The sequence below is a fragment of the Pagrus pagrus genome (genome assembly GCF_965226575.1).
Source record: "Pagrus pagrus genome assembly, chromosome: 18".
Taxonomy (NCBI): domain Eukaryota; kingdom Metazoa; phylum Chordata; class Actinopteri; order Spariformes; family Sparidae; genus Pagrus; species Pagrus pagrus.
The window spans coordinates 12,099,569-12,117,335 of record NC_140202.1 but is presented as its reverse complement, the minus strand read 5'-3'; the positions used below and the strand labels follow the sequence as shown (position 1 = coordinate 12,117,335).

Below are 17,767 nucleotides of genomic sequence, written 5' to 3'. Positions count from 1 at the left end.
AATAATCTCCTGGTTTCATGGTGAAACACTAAAGTTCTCTTGCTCCGAACAAAATGATTTCCAAAACCAGAATATAAAGAAATATGGACAAAAACAACATAAAAAACAGAATGTCATGATAAACTGCCTGCATCTTTTTCCAAAATTGCATGGATGACTGAGCCTAAAAACACAGAAGGGAGAGAAAGTTCTCAGTAAGAATGTGAGTAGCATGTCAGAAGAAAATTTCAGAATAATATCCAGATTTAGCTTGACTCACTTTTCCTGCTCTTTCAGATCTATATGTAGACCAGCCTCATCATTTATAATGTTGCTACTGTGGCAGTGTTCTCAAAAGTCCTGAACAAATAAGGTAATGTAGTTTTTTCATGGGGCAGGAGGTGGGAAATGTGTCCTACCAATTTCTCTGCCTGTCTTAGATGAGCTCACAGAGTTGGGGTCATCTGGAAGCCATTTCTACTTGTGCTTTCTCCCTCGTCTCATTTTAATCTCTCAGTGCAGCCCCACACCTCCTCCCCCCCGCCCCTGCTCCCTGGGGAAGCCGGAGTTCAGTGACCGAGCTCCGCGCACGCCAGGGCGGCATGGCACGCAAGCTCATCCCCGCTCTGCTCCCCTAGCACGCAAAAACTCTACGGGATTAGAAACAAATATCCCTATAGTGTACATAATACATGGCTCCTGTCCTGGGTGCCACATTAAGTGAAGATCTATCACGCAGCCTGCACAAAGTGAAGAGGGAAACTGTCCAGTCCAGGAAGAGTTTGGCAAAAGTAGGCTATTATACTAATATGTTACTATATTAATAATAGAAGAACTTCTGTTTGTCAAGGATGTTTATTTTACGCAGTCACTTTTCTAAAGTTTGCAGGGGAGGTGTCGTAAAATGAGTTCAAGCTCAACCCTGTATGAACCCGTGTCTGGAGTTACTCGAAAAAGTTAGCATTTTTCCAAAGACTGAACTTTATTCCCATACAAGCTAAATTTTATTACAAGGTGAAGAAAACTTTCAACAAGGATGGCAAAGTTTTAATCACCAGAGAGTTTTTGCTTCTCGAAACCTGTGACGCGACCCAACTGGGGGAAAAAAAACTTTTCACTCGCTACCGGACGGCTACCGAACTTGACTAAGACGACGTCACTGTTTATGTCAGCATGTTGATGCTGCACTCGGAATAGAAGCAAAGAACATTCTTAGCTCTTTTACCTATGGACAAGGGGAAGACGGATGATATCATATTTTAGTACCGAAATTCGACACATTCTTCATTCCAATGCACCACTTTATTTATGTATGTGCTTGCTTCAACCAGCAAGGACAGCACATTTGTGTACTGTAGAGCTGTTGGAGCTGAAATGCCGAAACAAAAAACATGAGGAACACATCAGGGAACTGTGGTAGTGATTCTGGACAAGGACCTGTCACAGAGGCTACAGCTAGTCCTGAACCCCACTCTGGAGATGATGGTACAGGTGGTGTGGAGGTCGTGTTAACTTTAAAATTGTCATGGGGTTGATTGATGTGTCATGAGCGAAATTTTGCTCAAGAAACTCAAGCCTAAGAGAGACTTACGCAGATCAAAATTGTAATACAGGAAACTGCCCAGCCCAGGAGTGCAGTGAATGAGGACTTGGTCCAGATGGAAGCCAACATCATCAAGACCATGATAGAACCAGCAGAGTGGTGAGCCCTAATTTCCTGATAACTCTGGAAAAATGCGTATCTATGTGGAAGATGAACAAAGCTGTCAAGAGAGGTTCACCCTACAGACATCAGTGGAGGTGATAGCCAAGTTAACTGGTTTCACAATCCTATCATGACTAGAATCGGCCTCAGGGCTCTGGTAGATACCAGTGAACAAAGAGCTAGAAGTTGACCACCTTCAACACACCATTTGGAAGGTACTGCTTTAAACGTCTTCCTTTGGGGATTACCAGTGCACCTGAAATCTTCCAAAGAAAGGTTGAGATGCTGGAAGATCTGCAGTCAACAAGCTCATCCCATCAGAGAACATCTAGAGCTAAAGAGAGCACTCAGCCTGGTAAGTTACCTGAGTAAATATCACCTAACATTGGTGTACTTGCACACGCACAAGTCAACGGTTGTCTCAGCAGTCGCAAGCAGCTATGGGATATGCTTCGTTCTGTTGCGGCTCCACAGTGAGGACCGTAGACCAGTGGCATATCGTTCCAGACAACTGAGAGAAGCTGAAATTAGGTACACTTAGATAGACAAGGAGTGCATGGGAGTGTGCAAGGTTTGAGAAGTAAAGATCTCAACGATGTGCCAATCCTCTGCCAGAGCCTTCTCATATGGTTGATATTAAAGCTCAAACAGGAAGCAGAGTATGTGCCAGTAAAGACACTGTTCATGCAGACTGGCCTGCAGAGAGATACTGACCACAGCCAAGACAGTCACATGAACTCCTACTGGCCAGAAAGATCAGGTCGACTCTTCCCACCCTTGCAAGGGACCTGCAACCAAAGTGGGCAAGCAGGCAGCACTTAAGGGCAAAAGATGCCGTGGAGAAACGTTAAGAGGCCTTCTGCTACAACAAGCATCATGGTTTGAGACAACACCCACAACCGCAACAAGGAGCCCACATTCCTACAAGGCTTGGCAGTCAGAAGGCATGGCATCCACCCACAGAAGTGACGGATGAGAGCGCTAGTCGTATCTCACTGAGACGGAACTGTTCCATCTCCAAGCAGTGCCCGTTGCAGGGTTCCCAATGTCTGACAAAAAAACCCTGGAAATGACTCACCAGACAATCAGATGAGCCCAAAACATAGCTCACCTAGCCCAAGGGTGAGCACTGAACGACTGCTCTGAACCAGGTCTGGTAGGTTCGCTTAACCTGTTCAGAGACTTGAGTTATGAAGAAAGAGGGGGAAAAGGGAATGTTTGAGGAAAACCTAGATTGTTTTGCAAAAAGTAAGACACTAAAATTTGATTGATACATGCATGATGATTGATAAGCATTAACTCCTAGGCCACAAGAGGGCACTGTTGTTATTTGTACTAGACAATTAGTATTAGTGGTTCTAGATAAGGGCAGTATCTTAATGGGGGATATGTCTAGATGTTTATTGACTGTAAAGTACATGGACGGTGCCGTAAAGTGATCTTGGTCAAGTTGTCTATGACACAAGCTTTTCATGGGATTTTTTGACCTCACAACATCTTAGTGCCAAAATGAAAAAAGATGGGGGTTTTTTGTGTGTCCAATCAGAACTCATGTACACACTTTGACTCTCACACACACACTCAATAAAATCTATTTTAAGGCAAAGTCTGAAATACATAATTAAATTTTTTTTTCCTGCAATTATCTGGCAACCTCTGAAAATTAACTCACAACCTTGTTGGGGATATGGGGAAATAAAGTTGTTTCTTTGGTTCTGGATGCAAACACTGAACACTTACTAGTTTTTCTTATAATAACCTATATAAACAGCTACAAACAGAAGCGTTCCGGTTTCTGTTTGTAGTCAATTTGTCACCGAGTAGTATTGACCAATCGAGTTTGAGTATGCTTTGGCTGCATTTAGGTAAGGTCTGTGTGGAGAGAAAAAAGAGCCTGAATGCATTGGCTGAAATACAATCTCTGAACCCGTCATCTATAGTCTGCTTTTTAAAAATGTATATTTCTGTTAATAGAGATTTGAAAACAATGACGGATGCTAAGAAGAGGAAGCCTTGACATCCGTTACTGGATATCCGCTGGCTACACTGGAAGGCATAAAACATTGGCTGTTGCTCAAGTGCATGCAAGGACAACTCTCATTCCTCAGGATCAGAAATGACCATGTGCCACCTTGAAAGAACATTTCATGCTAACAAAGAGATCTAGAGATTAGATATTATTGGAAATATTAATGTCCAATAATATCTAATGTCTCTATGATGAGTTTCTCTATACCATGCAGCATTAAAAGTGTGGGTGGTCAGTGAATTGAATCAAACCACTAACCTTGACTATGTTCCTTCGATATTCAACTACAGGACCACATGAGTGCAGCATGTGTGAGAAAACATTTTCTAAGGTTAAAAATCATACTTTTGGAGAGGGTCTGAATCCATGTTCTCACGGTTTAACCAAGAACCTTAAATCATTCCAGGTAAGCATTCTCTTAGAGTAGTGCTCCCCTCTTTTATGTGGGCTGTTTGATATTGCCTACGGCGACTCATCTTTGGGCTCAGCAGGTATAACGCAACAGACATATCACAGATAACCAGATTCCGTTGTATGGTATTTTCTTTCTTTCACCCCAGATTTAAATCAACACAGAACACTGGACCTGCTGTGACAAGGTAATTCCGCCCGTCTTACATCAGGTTGTCTGGGCCTCGCTATGGCCTCTTTTCATTGTGAAACCATGGACGTTTTGACAAGTACACAAACAAGGAAAATAATTCTCATTATTCAATCTTGTTTGTTTGCCTATACATTCATGTTACACAATACACACAGAGTGGTCATAGTCTAAAAATGCTTTGTGATTTATTTATTTTTCCCCTTAGCCTCCTTTTCTCACGGTATCAAATATGGATTTGGTCCACAACAAAGTCTCAGCATTTATATGTTCACCAAAAGTATGACTTTTAGACTAATATTTTCACTTTTAACCATTTTGATGCTAGATAAAATCCTCAGTGCTCTTTGGGATTATTGTCTCATTAAAACATTTGCAAAAACCAGCAGTGCTCTAAATAATCAGGGGTGAACCTGCAATAATTGATGTTTTTGATCACTTGGGATCAGCCAAGACAATATTGACATATTATAACATTAAAGCGTTGCGATGGACAATGTATTAGAGAACAATTGCCTTTTTACACATCCACGAGATAATGAACATTAGCTTTTTTTTGGAGTCGTTTGAGGCCACCTGATGAATGTAACTCTAATACTGAAACAACTTCTGGTCTGTGCCAACTCCTAGAGGAATTTCTATAAATTATACCAGCTAGTTGCTAACTTTGTCTTGTGTTTGAGCTACCTAGACAGTGTTCAGTGGTTTTATCAGAGAGCCTGCTGCCGCAGCTGGAAACAATACTGGCACAATTGAATAAATAGCTAATTTGAGGGCCGGAGAACCAAAACAATGAGCTGAAAGATGCAGAAAGTTTCTGTAGATCTGAGGGTAGGAGTCAGGTGATAATTCTCGTTGGGTTTGAAAACACGACCAATACCTTTCAAATTCTACAGAGAAATTCCATCCATTGATAAAACAAAAAGTTGATTGGTGAAGCTTTAAGTTATATTATTACTTTGTTATATTTACACAGACTGAATTTGTCTCTTTTTCCCTTTCAAACACAATGAACACCATGTGAAAGGAGGATTTCTGAGACTTAACTGCAGTGTTAAAATGTATCTGTTTGGGGTGCATATTTGAAAATAGTGCTTACTCATACCAAATTAGCCACAAGTCAATTTGGTATCTCCCAGCTGAAGTGAAATGTGTCTTTGCTTGTCTCTCTCTCAGGCTTTTTTACTCACAAACAATCAGGTCAGACAGTGACAGCCCTTCCAAGTATCTCTACTTCCTCCTACTGTGGTCTGGCAAGCGACAACACTCTCATTTCAAACATAACCATCTCTAACTAGCGATGTCCGGTGGTTACCTCCTGGCTGCCTGAGATGGCGCTGGCCCAGAGGATGTTTTTGTTGGTCTGTTTACTGGTTTGTCGGGTTGTTTTTGGCCGCAGCTTTTTCAGTCTTGGCTCACCTTTGTTCTCTTGAGAAAAAAAAAATACTTAACTCAAATTCCTGCATTCTCTCTGCTCTTCCCTTTCCCAAGTCCCACCAGATCCCCAACTGCCTGTTGGACCCCTGGCTTTCCTCTCCCTGCTGCACCCCCCCATACACCACACACACACACACACACACACACACACACACACAAACACACACACACACTCCCAAACCCCTACCCCCCTTCCTTCTTCCTTCCTCCCTGTTGGTGCTGTGCGTGACAGTAGCTCACTGAGAAGTGGAAATGAGACTAGTAAACAATGATTAGCTCCAGAGCCGGGGCAGCCTGGTCTACCATTGGTCCCGTCTCCACACAGCGAGCGCCCACCCGCCAGCACATGACATGCAGCGGCGTATAGACCCCATCCCCTCCTCCACCCCAAAACCCCCTCTGACTACTCCCCCCGCAGCCAGAGTCAACGCAGGGTCAGGGCCAACCTTTCACAGCCAGGTTACAAGGGGTAATCACAGGCAAACACAGCAGCCACACGCAAAACGCACACACGACACCCCCTCCCCTCCAACCCGGGCCTCCACACACATACACACAAACTACACCCTCCCCTCCCTTACCTCCCGCCACCCATCCACCCCCTTCCTCAGCCACAAACCTGGCTCTGATTAGCGTGATGGGGATGCAAGTGGCCACATGTGTACGAGGAGCAGACTCAGGCGAGGAGGAGAGGGAGGAGGAGGAGGAGGCAGTGGCGGTGTTGGTGGAGGTGGAGGTGGAGAGGGGGGGATTCCCCCTATAGGAACAGAGGAGAGAAGAAACAGTCATCCCCAGTGCAGGCAGTGTATTCGAAGACATTGCTATGTCTCTGGTTAACCGAGGAATCATTCTGGAGGCTTTGGTGCTCAGCCACACCGCATTTCTCAAGACAAACAGCTCTCAGGCAGAGCTCTGAACCAGCAGAACTCTCGACATCTGTAACAGACTGCTTAAGTACCATTATTGTGAAAGAATGATACATAACACACAATGTAGTTACACTTAGGTTACTTTTATTGTTGCCATTCTGTTTGTGTTCACAGTTTAAGCATGCTGTGCCTGCTATTAAACAGTTTATTCAATCAGACCTTGTTATACATTACAGTTCAGTGCAAGGTTGCATTATGTAACTTAAATAAAAAAGCTTTCAGTTATATTATTTCAAAATATTTGCTTTGGGTATCCAGTCACAGTATAGTAAAGGTTAAAAAACAGCCACCGTCACAAAAGCAGCATCGGCTTTATGGTGGAATAAAGAGAGTGGATAGTTGAAGGGACGTTGTTTTGCAGAAGAAATTCAAACTCAGAATTTTAACATTCATAATAATGATGAGGTAATAAAACAAACTCAGTAATATTGAGTTTTCCATAACTGAATAAACAAGCTGCTCTCAGAGGACAAGAAGTTCCCCAGAACACTGTTTGAAATTAGAAAGGTGGCAGGGTCCGCCAAATATAAACAAAGTTAAACAATATGAAATTGTGTTGTCAGTTTGTTTATTAGGTTTATTCAGTCATGAAAATGAAAAGATTGTTTAATAATTGTTTAGGCATAAAAAAATATCAGTCAATGACGATCTTTCTCTTTTGATTAATATTTCTGCCCCAAAACTACTTAGTGCACCTTTAATGTGTGCTGCATGATTTTAACTTGGCAATTTGTTTTTTATAAATAATAATAGACTCAAGTCATGGAAAATGATGTGCACATCTAATAAAACACATTTTTTAAAAATCCAACTAGATATCATGTGCTACATTTGCCATCGTCCTCCTCCATTCCTCACCCCTCCTCCTCCTCCTCCTCCTCCTCCTTTCCTGCTGATAATGACTGACTGTGCTTGTGTGGCAGTGTTTCTGTTTCTGTCCCCCTGACTTGGACCTCGGAAATGTTTTAGTGCCTTCAATTAGGGTCATTACCTCCCTGCAAAAATAAACTTCACAGCTGGTGGGAAAACAAGAAACAAATTTTGTCTTTCGCACAGGGAAGGGAAATGTTTGGCCTTGGGAGATCACATCACTTTGAACTAAGTTCTACTTATGATGAATGCCACATCTATCTATCTATCTATCTATCTATCTATCGATCTATGACTCATGCATGACATTATCGTGCAACTATAAAAAACAGAGCTTGTGATTTATTATCTAAGCCAAAAAAAGTTCAATAGAACCACAGGTTTTACTTTGTTTGTGTGCTTTTTCTTTTCTTTTCTTTTTTTTCCTCCCTGAATTTCCCCCATTTCTGTGATTACTGTGACTTGAAAGGAGAACCACTGTCAAGGAGGGGGGAGTGTTGGAGGAGTGGGGGAGTACCTGAAGTTTGTTGCGGTATGATGTAATCAGTAGTGTCATGCAAAACTGCAGTTTATGTGCTCAGCACCAGTGTTCGAGTATCAATATTTCATGGCAGCACAGTATTTGAGTTACTGTGCTGCGTTTGTTGGGTGAGACTTCAGACAGTCACAGATGCTGAGATGAGAAAGAAAGAAAGAAAGAAAGAAAGAAAGAAAGAAAGAAAGAAAGAAAGAACCATTGACCTGATTATGATCTCACTGTTTTTACGTGATATTTTAAAATCTGCTATTATATCTGATGTGTGACTTCTCTTTGTAAGTCAGTCCTTTAAAACAGTTGACTTCTATGTTAATTCTAGAAATGAATGACAGATCGTGATAAAGATGTGCAAATTAAAAAGTAAAAGAAAAAAGAAAGACGCTGAAGTCCAGCATTTCAAAAAGTCTGGTATAAAATACGCTCGGCTGGGACCTTTTTGGAGACGAGCTTTGTGATGCGCAACTTTCTCTCAACTTTAAATTTGGCACTAATTACATTTTTATGACAACTAACATATGAAAATGCTCTACTCTCACGCACGACTTCTGGACTAGAAATCAAGGGGAAACACAATAAAATAACAATAATAATAAAAACCAGGCATCAGTATGAATCCACTGACTCCAAGTTTCCGCACAGAGGATGCATTTAAACTAAGCATGCAAACTAAGTTTTCAGCAAATCAACAAACAGGATCGTTAACTGAAAGGATAAATAACGTCACATTCGCGCAACTGAAAAATATAATTACGCTGAAATAGATTTTGCAAAAATGCAACTAAAGCGCAAAGTCAGTCTAAAGTTGGACAAACCGTACGCACGCACTTTTTCTAGCCAAAGTGCGCCCGCTGAGTCCTCTGCGGCCACAAAATAAATCATGTCAGAAAGAAACACTTTGGAAATGTGCGAACTCTGCCAGTCCTCCAATTAGTAAAACAAATTGGCTCGACACGTTTCCCTCTGAATCGGTCACCAGTTGCTGCTCGGTCTCTTTTTTTCTCTGTGCAGCAGGCGCTTGGTCCGCGCTGCACGCTCACGGTGTCCCCTCGACGCTCACAAGTGCGCGCCTCCGACAGCGACCGACAACAGGGAGATAGATAATATAGTGGGGTCTGCAGGGCTACCACAATGGGAGGAGTATGAAAGTTACCCTGAGCCCTGCCCACCAACTGCAAAACATATAAGAAGCTGAAGTGTACGCAAAAGGCAGGCACTAAAGACTTGATGAAAAGACTTCACCCTAACTCACTTCTTTTATCACTTACTTTACTTTTCATCATTATGACCTCACTGGCATTTAATTGACAGATTTTGAATATTTTTTGCATGTGATATGGATGTACAAGAGCTTTATTGAGTTTTTTTCCTCCAAAAAATACAGCAACTAAAAAAAAAAGTACAGATTCCTTTTTTTTTTTAGGAACAAGTGAGCAGAGAATCTGTCACAATGGCACTGGACGGAGAGTTTGGTGTGAAGGGCAGCAGCATCATCAGGGAATGGAGCGGACAGGTCCAGCCTGCTCTGGTTGCCTCCTTCGTTTTCCTCTTCTGCCTGGAAGCCTGTCTGTGGGTCAGGAACCTCCGGCTCAAGAGGAGACTGCCGGGACCCTTCGCCTGGCCTGTGGTGGGCAACGCCATGCAGCTGGGCCAGATGCCACACATCACCTTCACCAGGCTGGCTAAAAAGTACGGCAACGTGTACCAGATACGACTGGGCTGCAGTGATATTGTGGTTCTGAATGGAGACAGGGCGATACGTGAGGCGCTGATACAGCACAGCACAGAGTTTGCAGGCAGACCAAACTTTGTCTCTTACCAGATGGTCTCTGGAGGTAGGAGTATGACATTTACTAATTATGGCAAACAGTGGAAAATGCATAGGAAAATAGCCCAATCCAGCCTCAGAGCCTTTTCCTCTGCTAACAGTCATACCAAAAAAGCCTTTGAGCAACACATCACAGCCGAGGCCATGGAGCTGGTGCAGTCATTTTTGCGCCAGAGCGCTGATGGACGGTATTTTGACCCTTCTCATGAATTTACAGTAGCCGCTGCTAACATCATGTGCGCTCTGTGCTTTGGGAGGCGATATGGACATGACGACCTGGAGTTCAGGACCCTGCTCAAAAAGGTGGAAAAGTTTGGAGAGACAGTAGGAGCAGGTAGCTTGGTCGATGTCATGCCCTGGCTTCAGTCCTTCCCTAACCCTGTCCGCAGCGTCTATGAAAACTTCAAAAACCTCAACGAGGAGTTCTTCGCCTACGTGAAAGATAAAGTGGTGCAGCACAGAGAGTCCTTCGACCCTGAGGTGACCCGGGACATGAGTGATGCCATCATCAATGTCATCGAGCATGGGAAGGACAGCGGGCTGACCAAAGAGTTTGTGGAAGCGACAGTCACAGATCTAATCGGAGCAGGTCAAGACACAATGTCGACTATCATGCAGTGGATCGTGCTGCTGCTGGTCAAACACCCAGACATGCAAGCCAAACTGCAGGAGCTCATAGACAAAGTAGTGGGCCAAGACAGACTCCCATCTATCGAGGACAGAAGCAGCCTGGCGCACCTGGACGCCTTCATCTACGAGACCATGCGCTTCACCAGCTTCGTCCCCGTCACCATCCCACACTCCACAACCTCAGACGTCACCATCGAAGGTCTCCACATCCCCAAAGACACAGTGGTCTTCATCAATCAGTGGTCCGTCAACCACGACCCTCTGAAGTGGAAGGACCCACACATCTTTGACCCTTCACGCTTCCTGGATGAAAACGGGGCCCTCGATAAAGACATAACCAACAACGTGATGATCTTCTCATCGGGAAAAAGACGCTGCATCGGCGACCAGATCGCCAAGGTGGAGGTGTTTTTATTCACAGCCATCTTGCTGCACCAGTGCAGCTTTGAGAGCGACCCCTCGGAGCCCCTCACTCTGGACTGCTCCTACGGGCTCACGCTGAAGCCCCTCCGATACTGTGTCAGCGCCAAGCTCAGGGGGAAGCTGCTTGGCTTAGTGTCCCCAGCATGAACAGCATGTCCAAATACTGTGACTCAAGGCCAGCAAACACTTTTCCACCAATGATGTGTACCAGTGAGTATCAACGTACAGTACCTGCACTAAATTCTACTGTTGTTTTTCATATTTAATAATGATATTTAATGGATATCTTAACACAGACTGTATATTAAGTATTGTTGGTGCAGGGCTGAGAATATGTTTTCAAAGATGTAAAGTTAGCTACAGGTTGAATTCAAGGTTGTTGGGATCAGGGCAAAGGTATTACATTTCTGCTTCACAAAATACTCTATACTTGATCAGATTCTGTACATGATTCTGACTTGTGTGCATGTTTCACATCCGCTATTGAGCATGTACATGTATGTTGAGTGTGCAGGAATTAGCTCCTTTCTTTAAATGTCAATTTAAACTAATATAACTGTATAAGAAATGCTTGTGAATGTTATAAAAAGTCACTTGATGACTCATTGTTCTCGACTGTAATATGCAAGAATATATTTAACCTTTGCCACATAAAAGCAGTTACAAAATATTTTTTTATACTTTCATATTTTCAGGTATGACAATAAGTGTAATGAAATTTAATGTACTTCACTATCTACTGTACTCAAAGCGTATGAACACATTAAACAAAGACGGCTGATCAAAGCGTTTAAAAAGAGGAAGGCTGGCATGTTTGTGAAGGAGGAAGTCTTTCATCAAGGAGCGTGCATCTCAGTCTGGAGGATGAAGAAGAGACTTTGCCATGAACCATGAAGACTTCACAAACTTTATGCGTCCAGGTTTTACTGTACGGGCACTGCAGCTACCCAAAGCCAAACACACGTCACACTAGTGCAACAACAACAATATGAAAAATAAAAATAAAAACACATGTGCAGCAGATTTCTGTCACTCACTGAATTATCGTCACAAACATGTTTACAAAGCAACCTCTTCAAAGTTACATGGATGTCACTGCACTCTCTTTAAGCCTCTGCATTCAGGAATTGATGTTACAACACCCAAGGGACCTGTCTCTCTGCTCTGTCTGTGTCACAGCAACAAGTATATATATATATATAAAAAAAACGGAGTCGGCCTTGAATGTTAAAGCATTCATCATGGAGGATATTTTGTTATCAATGTGTTGGCTTTACATGATGGAAAAATAAGCTATATCTGAAATGAATAAAGTGAATTGTCAGTGGTCTATGTGTCCAGTTTGTTTGTCACTTTTGCATTTAGAGTTTTAAAACCTCACAATGCTCCTTTAAACCTGACAATCTTTGTCAATGAACTACTTTCTCAGCCCCAAAGTGTGTGTTTAGCTGTTGGCACTGTGAGATATGTGCCAAATATGTCACATAAGGCACCAACATTATTTAGATATCTCATTATTACAGAAATAGACTGTCTGGAATACTTAATTTGTGGCCGAATATCACGTAAGCTGATGTTCTTTTAACTTCTTCCTTTCGTTGCACAAGCACCCGCATAAGCAGATTTGCAGCTAAACTCTGCTCATCTGTATGCATTAAAAACTATTTTGATGCAGCCGCAACCCAAACAGCTACATTATCTCTGTGACCTTTGTTTAAAGGGCTATTATGCCAACAATAACATTGTATATATTTTTTTATAGAGCATAATAAATCGTGCTGTTTGTAGCTGTTCAGTGTTTGGATGTGAAACCCGCAGCTTTCATGGTGATATCCCAGAGCCTTTTTCCCCCTGTATGGTTATAATTAACAGCCTGGCTGTAAATAACAGAAAGCAAGTCATGTTTAAAATGGCCACGGAAAGTCCATAGGAAACGGCAAAGTCACCTAACCTCGGCGGAAAAAACAATGCGATCCAGCTTATTGTCCATTGTTTACACTATACGCTGCCACACACCCCGACTCCTATCACTCCCTGCCATCCATCACATCACAACGCTAAAGTGCATCATTTTTCATCACATTTATGTTATATACCTTTCGGGACACACATGGTATGTAAAGTTGCTTATCTTTTAAAGGTTTCATGGTCCTTCGTTACATTCTTTGGCTATAAAAACTGTAAATCTGTATTTTTTGACAACAGGGACCATTAAGAAGCTGCTCTCCGTCTCTGTCATCCTACCAGGGACGCTGCTGGCCGGAGGCCTGAGTGGGAATAGGACTGAGGTCTGCAGGCTGTGGTCAAAATGGGAGGGGAGAGATAATAAAAAACCTGAGTTGCTGACCCCTCCCACAAAAGAGATACATATAAGCGAAGTGTTAAGGCTTGAACCTGATCGAGACGTCCACACTAGCTCCTGTGGAGGAGGGGTGAGACGGCATGTGAGTGCTGCTTGGACTTTTTCTGGGCTATTTTGTCAATCTTATTATAGTGTAGGATGAGGAAGCAAAGAATTTGTGTTTTAATGTACGTAAGACTGTGGAAATAGAGATCACTTGAAATGGTTTATTGGTCATTTTTAATGAACATCAACATTTTTATTGGACGCAGTGGATAATAGACAAACTACAGGATAACACAATGGCTCAAATGGACGGAGAGTTTGGTGTGAAGGGCAGCAGCATCATCAGGGAATGGAGCGGACAGGTCCAGCCTGCTCTGGTTGCCTCCGTCGTTTTCCTCTTCTGCCTGGAAGCCTGTCTGTGGGTCAGGAACCTCCGACTGAAGAGAAGACTGCCGGGACCCTTCGCCTGGCCTGTGGTGGGAAACGCCATGCAGCTGGGCCAGATGCCTCACATCACCTTCGCCAGGCTGGCTAAAAAGTATGGCAACGTGTACCAGATACGACTGGGCTGCAGTGATATTGTGGTTCTGAATGGAGACAGGGTGATACGTGAGGCTCTGATAGAGCACAGCACAGAGTTTGCAGGCAGACCAGACTTTATCTCTTTTCAGATGGTCTCTGGAGGCAGGAGTTTGACTTTCACCAATTACAGCAAACAGTGGAAGATGCACAGGAAAATTGCTCAATCAACGATCAGAGCATTCTCATCTGCCAACAGCCAGACCAAAAAAGCCTTTGAGCAGCAAATTGTGGCTGAAGCCACAGAGCTAGTTGAGATTTTCCTTAAACTCAGTGCTCAGGGCCAGCACTTCAACCCCGCTCATGAGCTGACAGTAGCTGCAGCCAATGTGATTTGTGCCCTGTGCTTTGGAAAGCGTTATGGACGTGATGATGTTGAGTTCAGAACCTTGCTGCAGAGGATAGACAAGTTTGGACAGACAGTCGGGGCTGGCAGCTTGGTAGATGTGATGCCATGGCTGCAGTCTTTCCCCAATCCAGTCCGCAGTATGCTCAAGAACTTTGAAGTCCTTAATCAAGAGTTCTTTGGGTTTGTCAAGCACAAGGTGGAGGAGCACCGAGAGACATTTGATCCAGAAGTAACAAGGGATATGAGTGATGCCATTATCGGCGTTATTGAGAGGGCTTCCGGTGACAACGGACTGACCAAAAGCCACGCAGAGGGCACAGTGACAGATCTGATTGGTGCAGGTCAAGACACCATCTCCACTGCTCTCCACTGGATTCTTCTTCTGCTGGCTAAACACCCAGAGATACAGACCGAACTCCATGAGCTCATAGACAAGGTGGTGGGGCGACAAAGGCTGCCATCTATCGAGGACAGAAGCAGCCTGCCGTATCTGGACGCTTTCATCTACGAGACCATGCGCTTCACCAGCTTCGTCCCCGTCACCATCCCACACTCCACAACCTCAGACGTCACCATCGAAGGTCTCCACATCCCCAAAGACACAGTGGTCTTCATCAATCAGTGGTCCGTCAACCATGACCCTCTGAAGTGGAAGGATCCACACATCTTTGACCCTTCACGCTTCCTGGATGAAAACGGGGCCCTCGATAAGGACATAACCAACAACGTGATGATCTTCTCATCGGGAAAGAGACGCTGCATCGGCGACCAGATTGCCAAGGTGGAGGTGTTTTTGTTCTTTGCAATTCTGCTGCACCAGTGCAGCTTTGAGAAATGTGCCAATGAGGAACTGTCTTTAAATTGCACCTATGGTCTAACACTGAAGCCTTTAGATTACAAGATCACTGCCAAACTCAGGGGAGAGTTACTTACAGGCCAGTAAAAAAAGGTTTGACAATGATAAAAGAACGGCGATATGAGGTATGTGCCCAAAAATTAAAATCTACACCTTGCAAGAAAGAGGATTTTTATGTATCAGCTTTAATTGGGCCCAAACATGTAGATGATAAGCTCTCTCACTTCTACTGATACAAATGATTTCACTCATGTGAGTTATATCTGAACTCAGCAGCAATTTTACTAAAAACTGTGTAAAAACTGAGAAAGCCTAAATATATCAGTACTGGCTCTGCCGCATCATGCAAGAAACCGAAAAAAAAGGAGAGAAGGCTTTGATGTGTTTCCCCAAACCCACAATTCATAATAGACTTTAAGTATGTATTGTTATTTATATGAGGGTATTTAGCAGAGTCACCCTAAATTGCAATATAAACCCGTGGTGATGACTTCAAGCTTTTTGTTTTGTTCGCTGATGGGGAGAAATCGTGCGCCAGCTGTGTGGTCTCAACTGAGTCCTCTGTACAATTATTCACTTAGACACTCATTTATCTCTGTGTGTAATAAACTTCTTCACGTTTGAGCTTAATATGAATGCAGTGTGTAATTCCTCTTCATCCATGTACTCTTAAATCATACATAATGCTGTTCTGATAGTGACTCCTGTCACGTGTAACATTCCTTAAAAGCCTCATATCTATGGTTATACTGTCTTATTCCTTTAGTACACATAATACATAACTGTGCAACATGATTTATTGGGCACTGTCTGAATAATAAGCTGAATAATGATTTCATAATGTCCATGACCCAGTGTGATACAGCCTGTAATGTACAGCTTTGGACTCATAATAAACAGAATGCATTGATCTCCATCTGAATTTGTGTATCAGTCGGAGCAGCAGAAGTGTTGAGAATGTCAGAGGCCAGAGAGGTCAAAGAGATAATAATAGATCCTGATGTCTGGTCTCAGTGTTGTTGTGAAAGATTCATACGGGCTACAGCCCCTGCATGTTCTTGTTCTCCCCCCTTTACAAGCAGGCTGTGACTCAGGACATCAGTTCAGGCAACAGTAAGCAGCCACAAGCTTCACTCGTCAATATTTAACATGGAGCGCGCTGTACTCTTGACTGCTGTGTCATTTGTTTCTGAAGGAACGCATTTAGTTTCAGCCAAGTCAGTGTTGGCCCTCATTTATCAATACACTGAGAAGTTTCTCATCCCTTTAAACATCTATTCAAAATGAAATGCACGTACACGTAACACTATAATACACTTATCTGACAGTTACAGGCACTGTACTGATACTGTGCTCATCAGATTAAGTTTTTATACATGGAAAAAAAAACTTTAAAGGGGCTCTGTGGAACTTCTGTGATGTGCTGGAAGCTGGTTGCTTGTTTACGTAAGACGACTCCATTTCTAAACTAACCTTAGCTACCGTTGCTCTCTGTTAGCAGAGTGGGGAGAGGCACTGAGACGAGGCACTGGAGAACGTGTATAAAGTCACATCCTTTGGATTGTCGCGGAAAATCCGACCCCGAGTCCTTCACAAAGAAGTCCACAGTCCAGCAGCACTAAACAGCCCAAACAAATCCTCAGCAGGCTTGTATAGGCAACCGAGAGAGACGGGGAAGGTCCTGTTTTTTTCCCATCTAGTTGCAATCTACACAAGAGGTTCTCAATCTTTTTGGTTTATGTGCTGCTGGGGATCCTTCTGATTTCATTCCCCCCAAAAAACAATATAAGTGAAAGGAAAAAATGCCGGACAGTACTTTGATTCTACCCCATCAAACATCTCATGATCCCTCATACTTTAAATAAGTAGTTAACACGTGTTACACTTAGCTAAACTGTGACTTACGCATTGATGTGTCAGTATTAACAATCTAATAACATCATATATGAAGAATGAATGGTGTACTTTTACTTGCAAAGGGGAGTTTGGACATTGCTGCGTCGATACTTTCACTTCAGTAACAGATCTGAGTGCTTCTTCTGCCAATGTTCGTTGTCACATGTTTGAAAAGTTGCATACCAAAGCGATGATGGCCAGACATCTTTTATAGCCGTCAAATGCTGCTTACTGGCATTTAACCTGACATGAGTCAGCCGTGTTTTACTGTCTGCCGTGATGATTTAACTGTCCGTTATTTCCCAGCACCTGTGTATCACATTCAGTATTGAAACAAACATATGAGATCTATCTACTCCTATAATTCTTCCTCCTGACTGACTTGCTCTATTTTGAGAAAACCAAAACCACCCAATGCTCAACATTTATCCTTGCTGTACATCTAGTACATAAATATTAGTTTAAGTGTGGCTTAGCAGCTTATCATATTCATCCCCCCTCCTGCTTTTATCTCCTTGCCACATGGGAGCGTTTCCTCAAAGTGCTGCCGAGTCTACCTGCGTACTTGCAGGGGCAGCGCTGTGGCTAAGCTGTGAGGGAGGCTTGTTTTCACTGAGGTTAATGCAGCGCAGGCTGAACACATTCTGTGCTCGCTCTCCCTCTCTCTCTTTCTTTGCTCTGACACCGCCAGGACCCTAGGGGGAGGAATGGGCCGCCTAACCTCCCCCGTTTCCATCAGCGCTTCCCAAAACATCCATGAAATGCGTCCAGCTG

At 43.3% G+C, this 17,767-nt stretch overlaps 2 protein-coding genes across 2 annotated transcripts; both read left to right on the top strand.

Annotated features, from left to right (window-relative positions):
- The first annotated feature begins 9,321 nt into the window (after nucleotides 1-9,321).
- On the top strand, nucleotides 9,322-12,294 carry LOC311274266 (cytochrome P450 1B1-like). Its single transcript, XM_084381807.1, has one exon. It carries the CDS (start codon nucleotides 9,536-9,538, stop codon nucleotides 11,111-11,113), a length of 1,578 nt encoding a protein of 525 aa, XP_084237933.1. The 5' UTR covers nucleotides 9,322-9,535; the 3' UTR covers nucleotides 11,114-12,294.
- A 1,085-nt stretch (nucleotides 12,295-13,379) lies between these two features.
- On the top strand, nucleotides 13,380-16,007 carry LOC311273425 (cytochrome P450 1B1-like). Its single transcript, XM_084380500.1, has one exon. The coding sequence runs from the start codon at nucleotides 13,610-13,612 to the stop codon at nucleotides 15,182-15,184; it is 1,575 nt and encodes a 524-aa protein (XP_084236626.1). The 5' UTR covers nucleotides 13,380-13,609; the 3' UTR covers nucleotides 15,185-16,007.
- The last annotated feature ends 1,760 nt before the right edge of the window (nucleotides 16,008-17,767 follow it).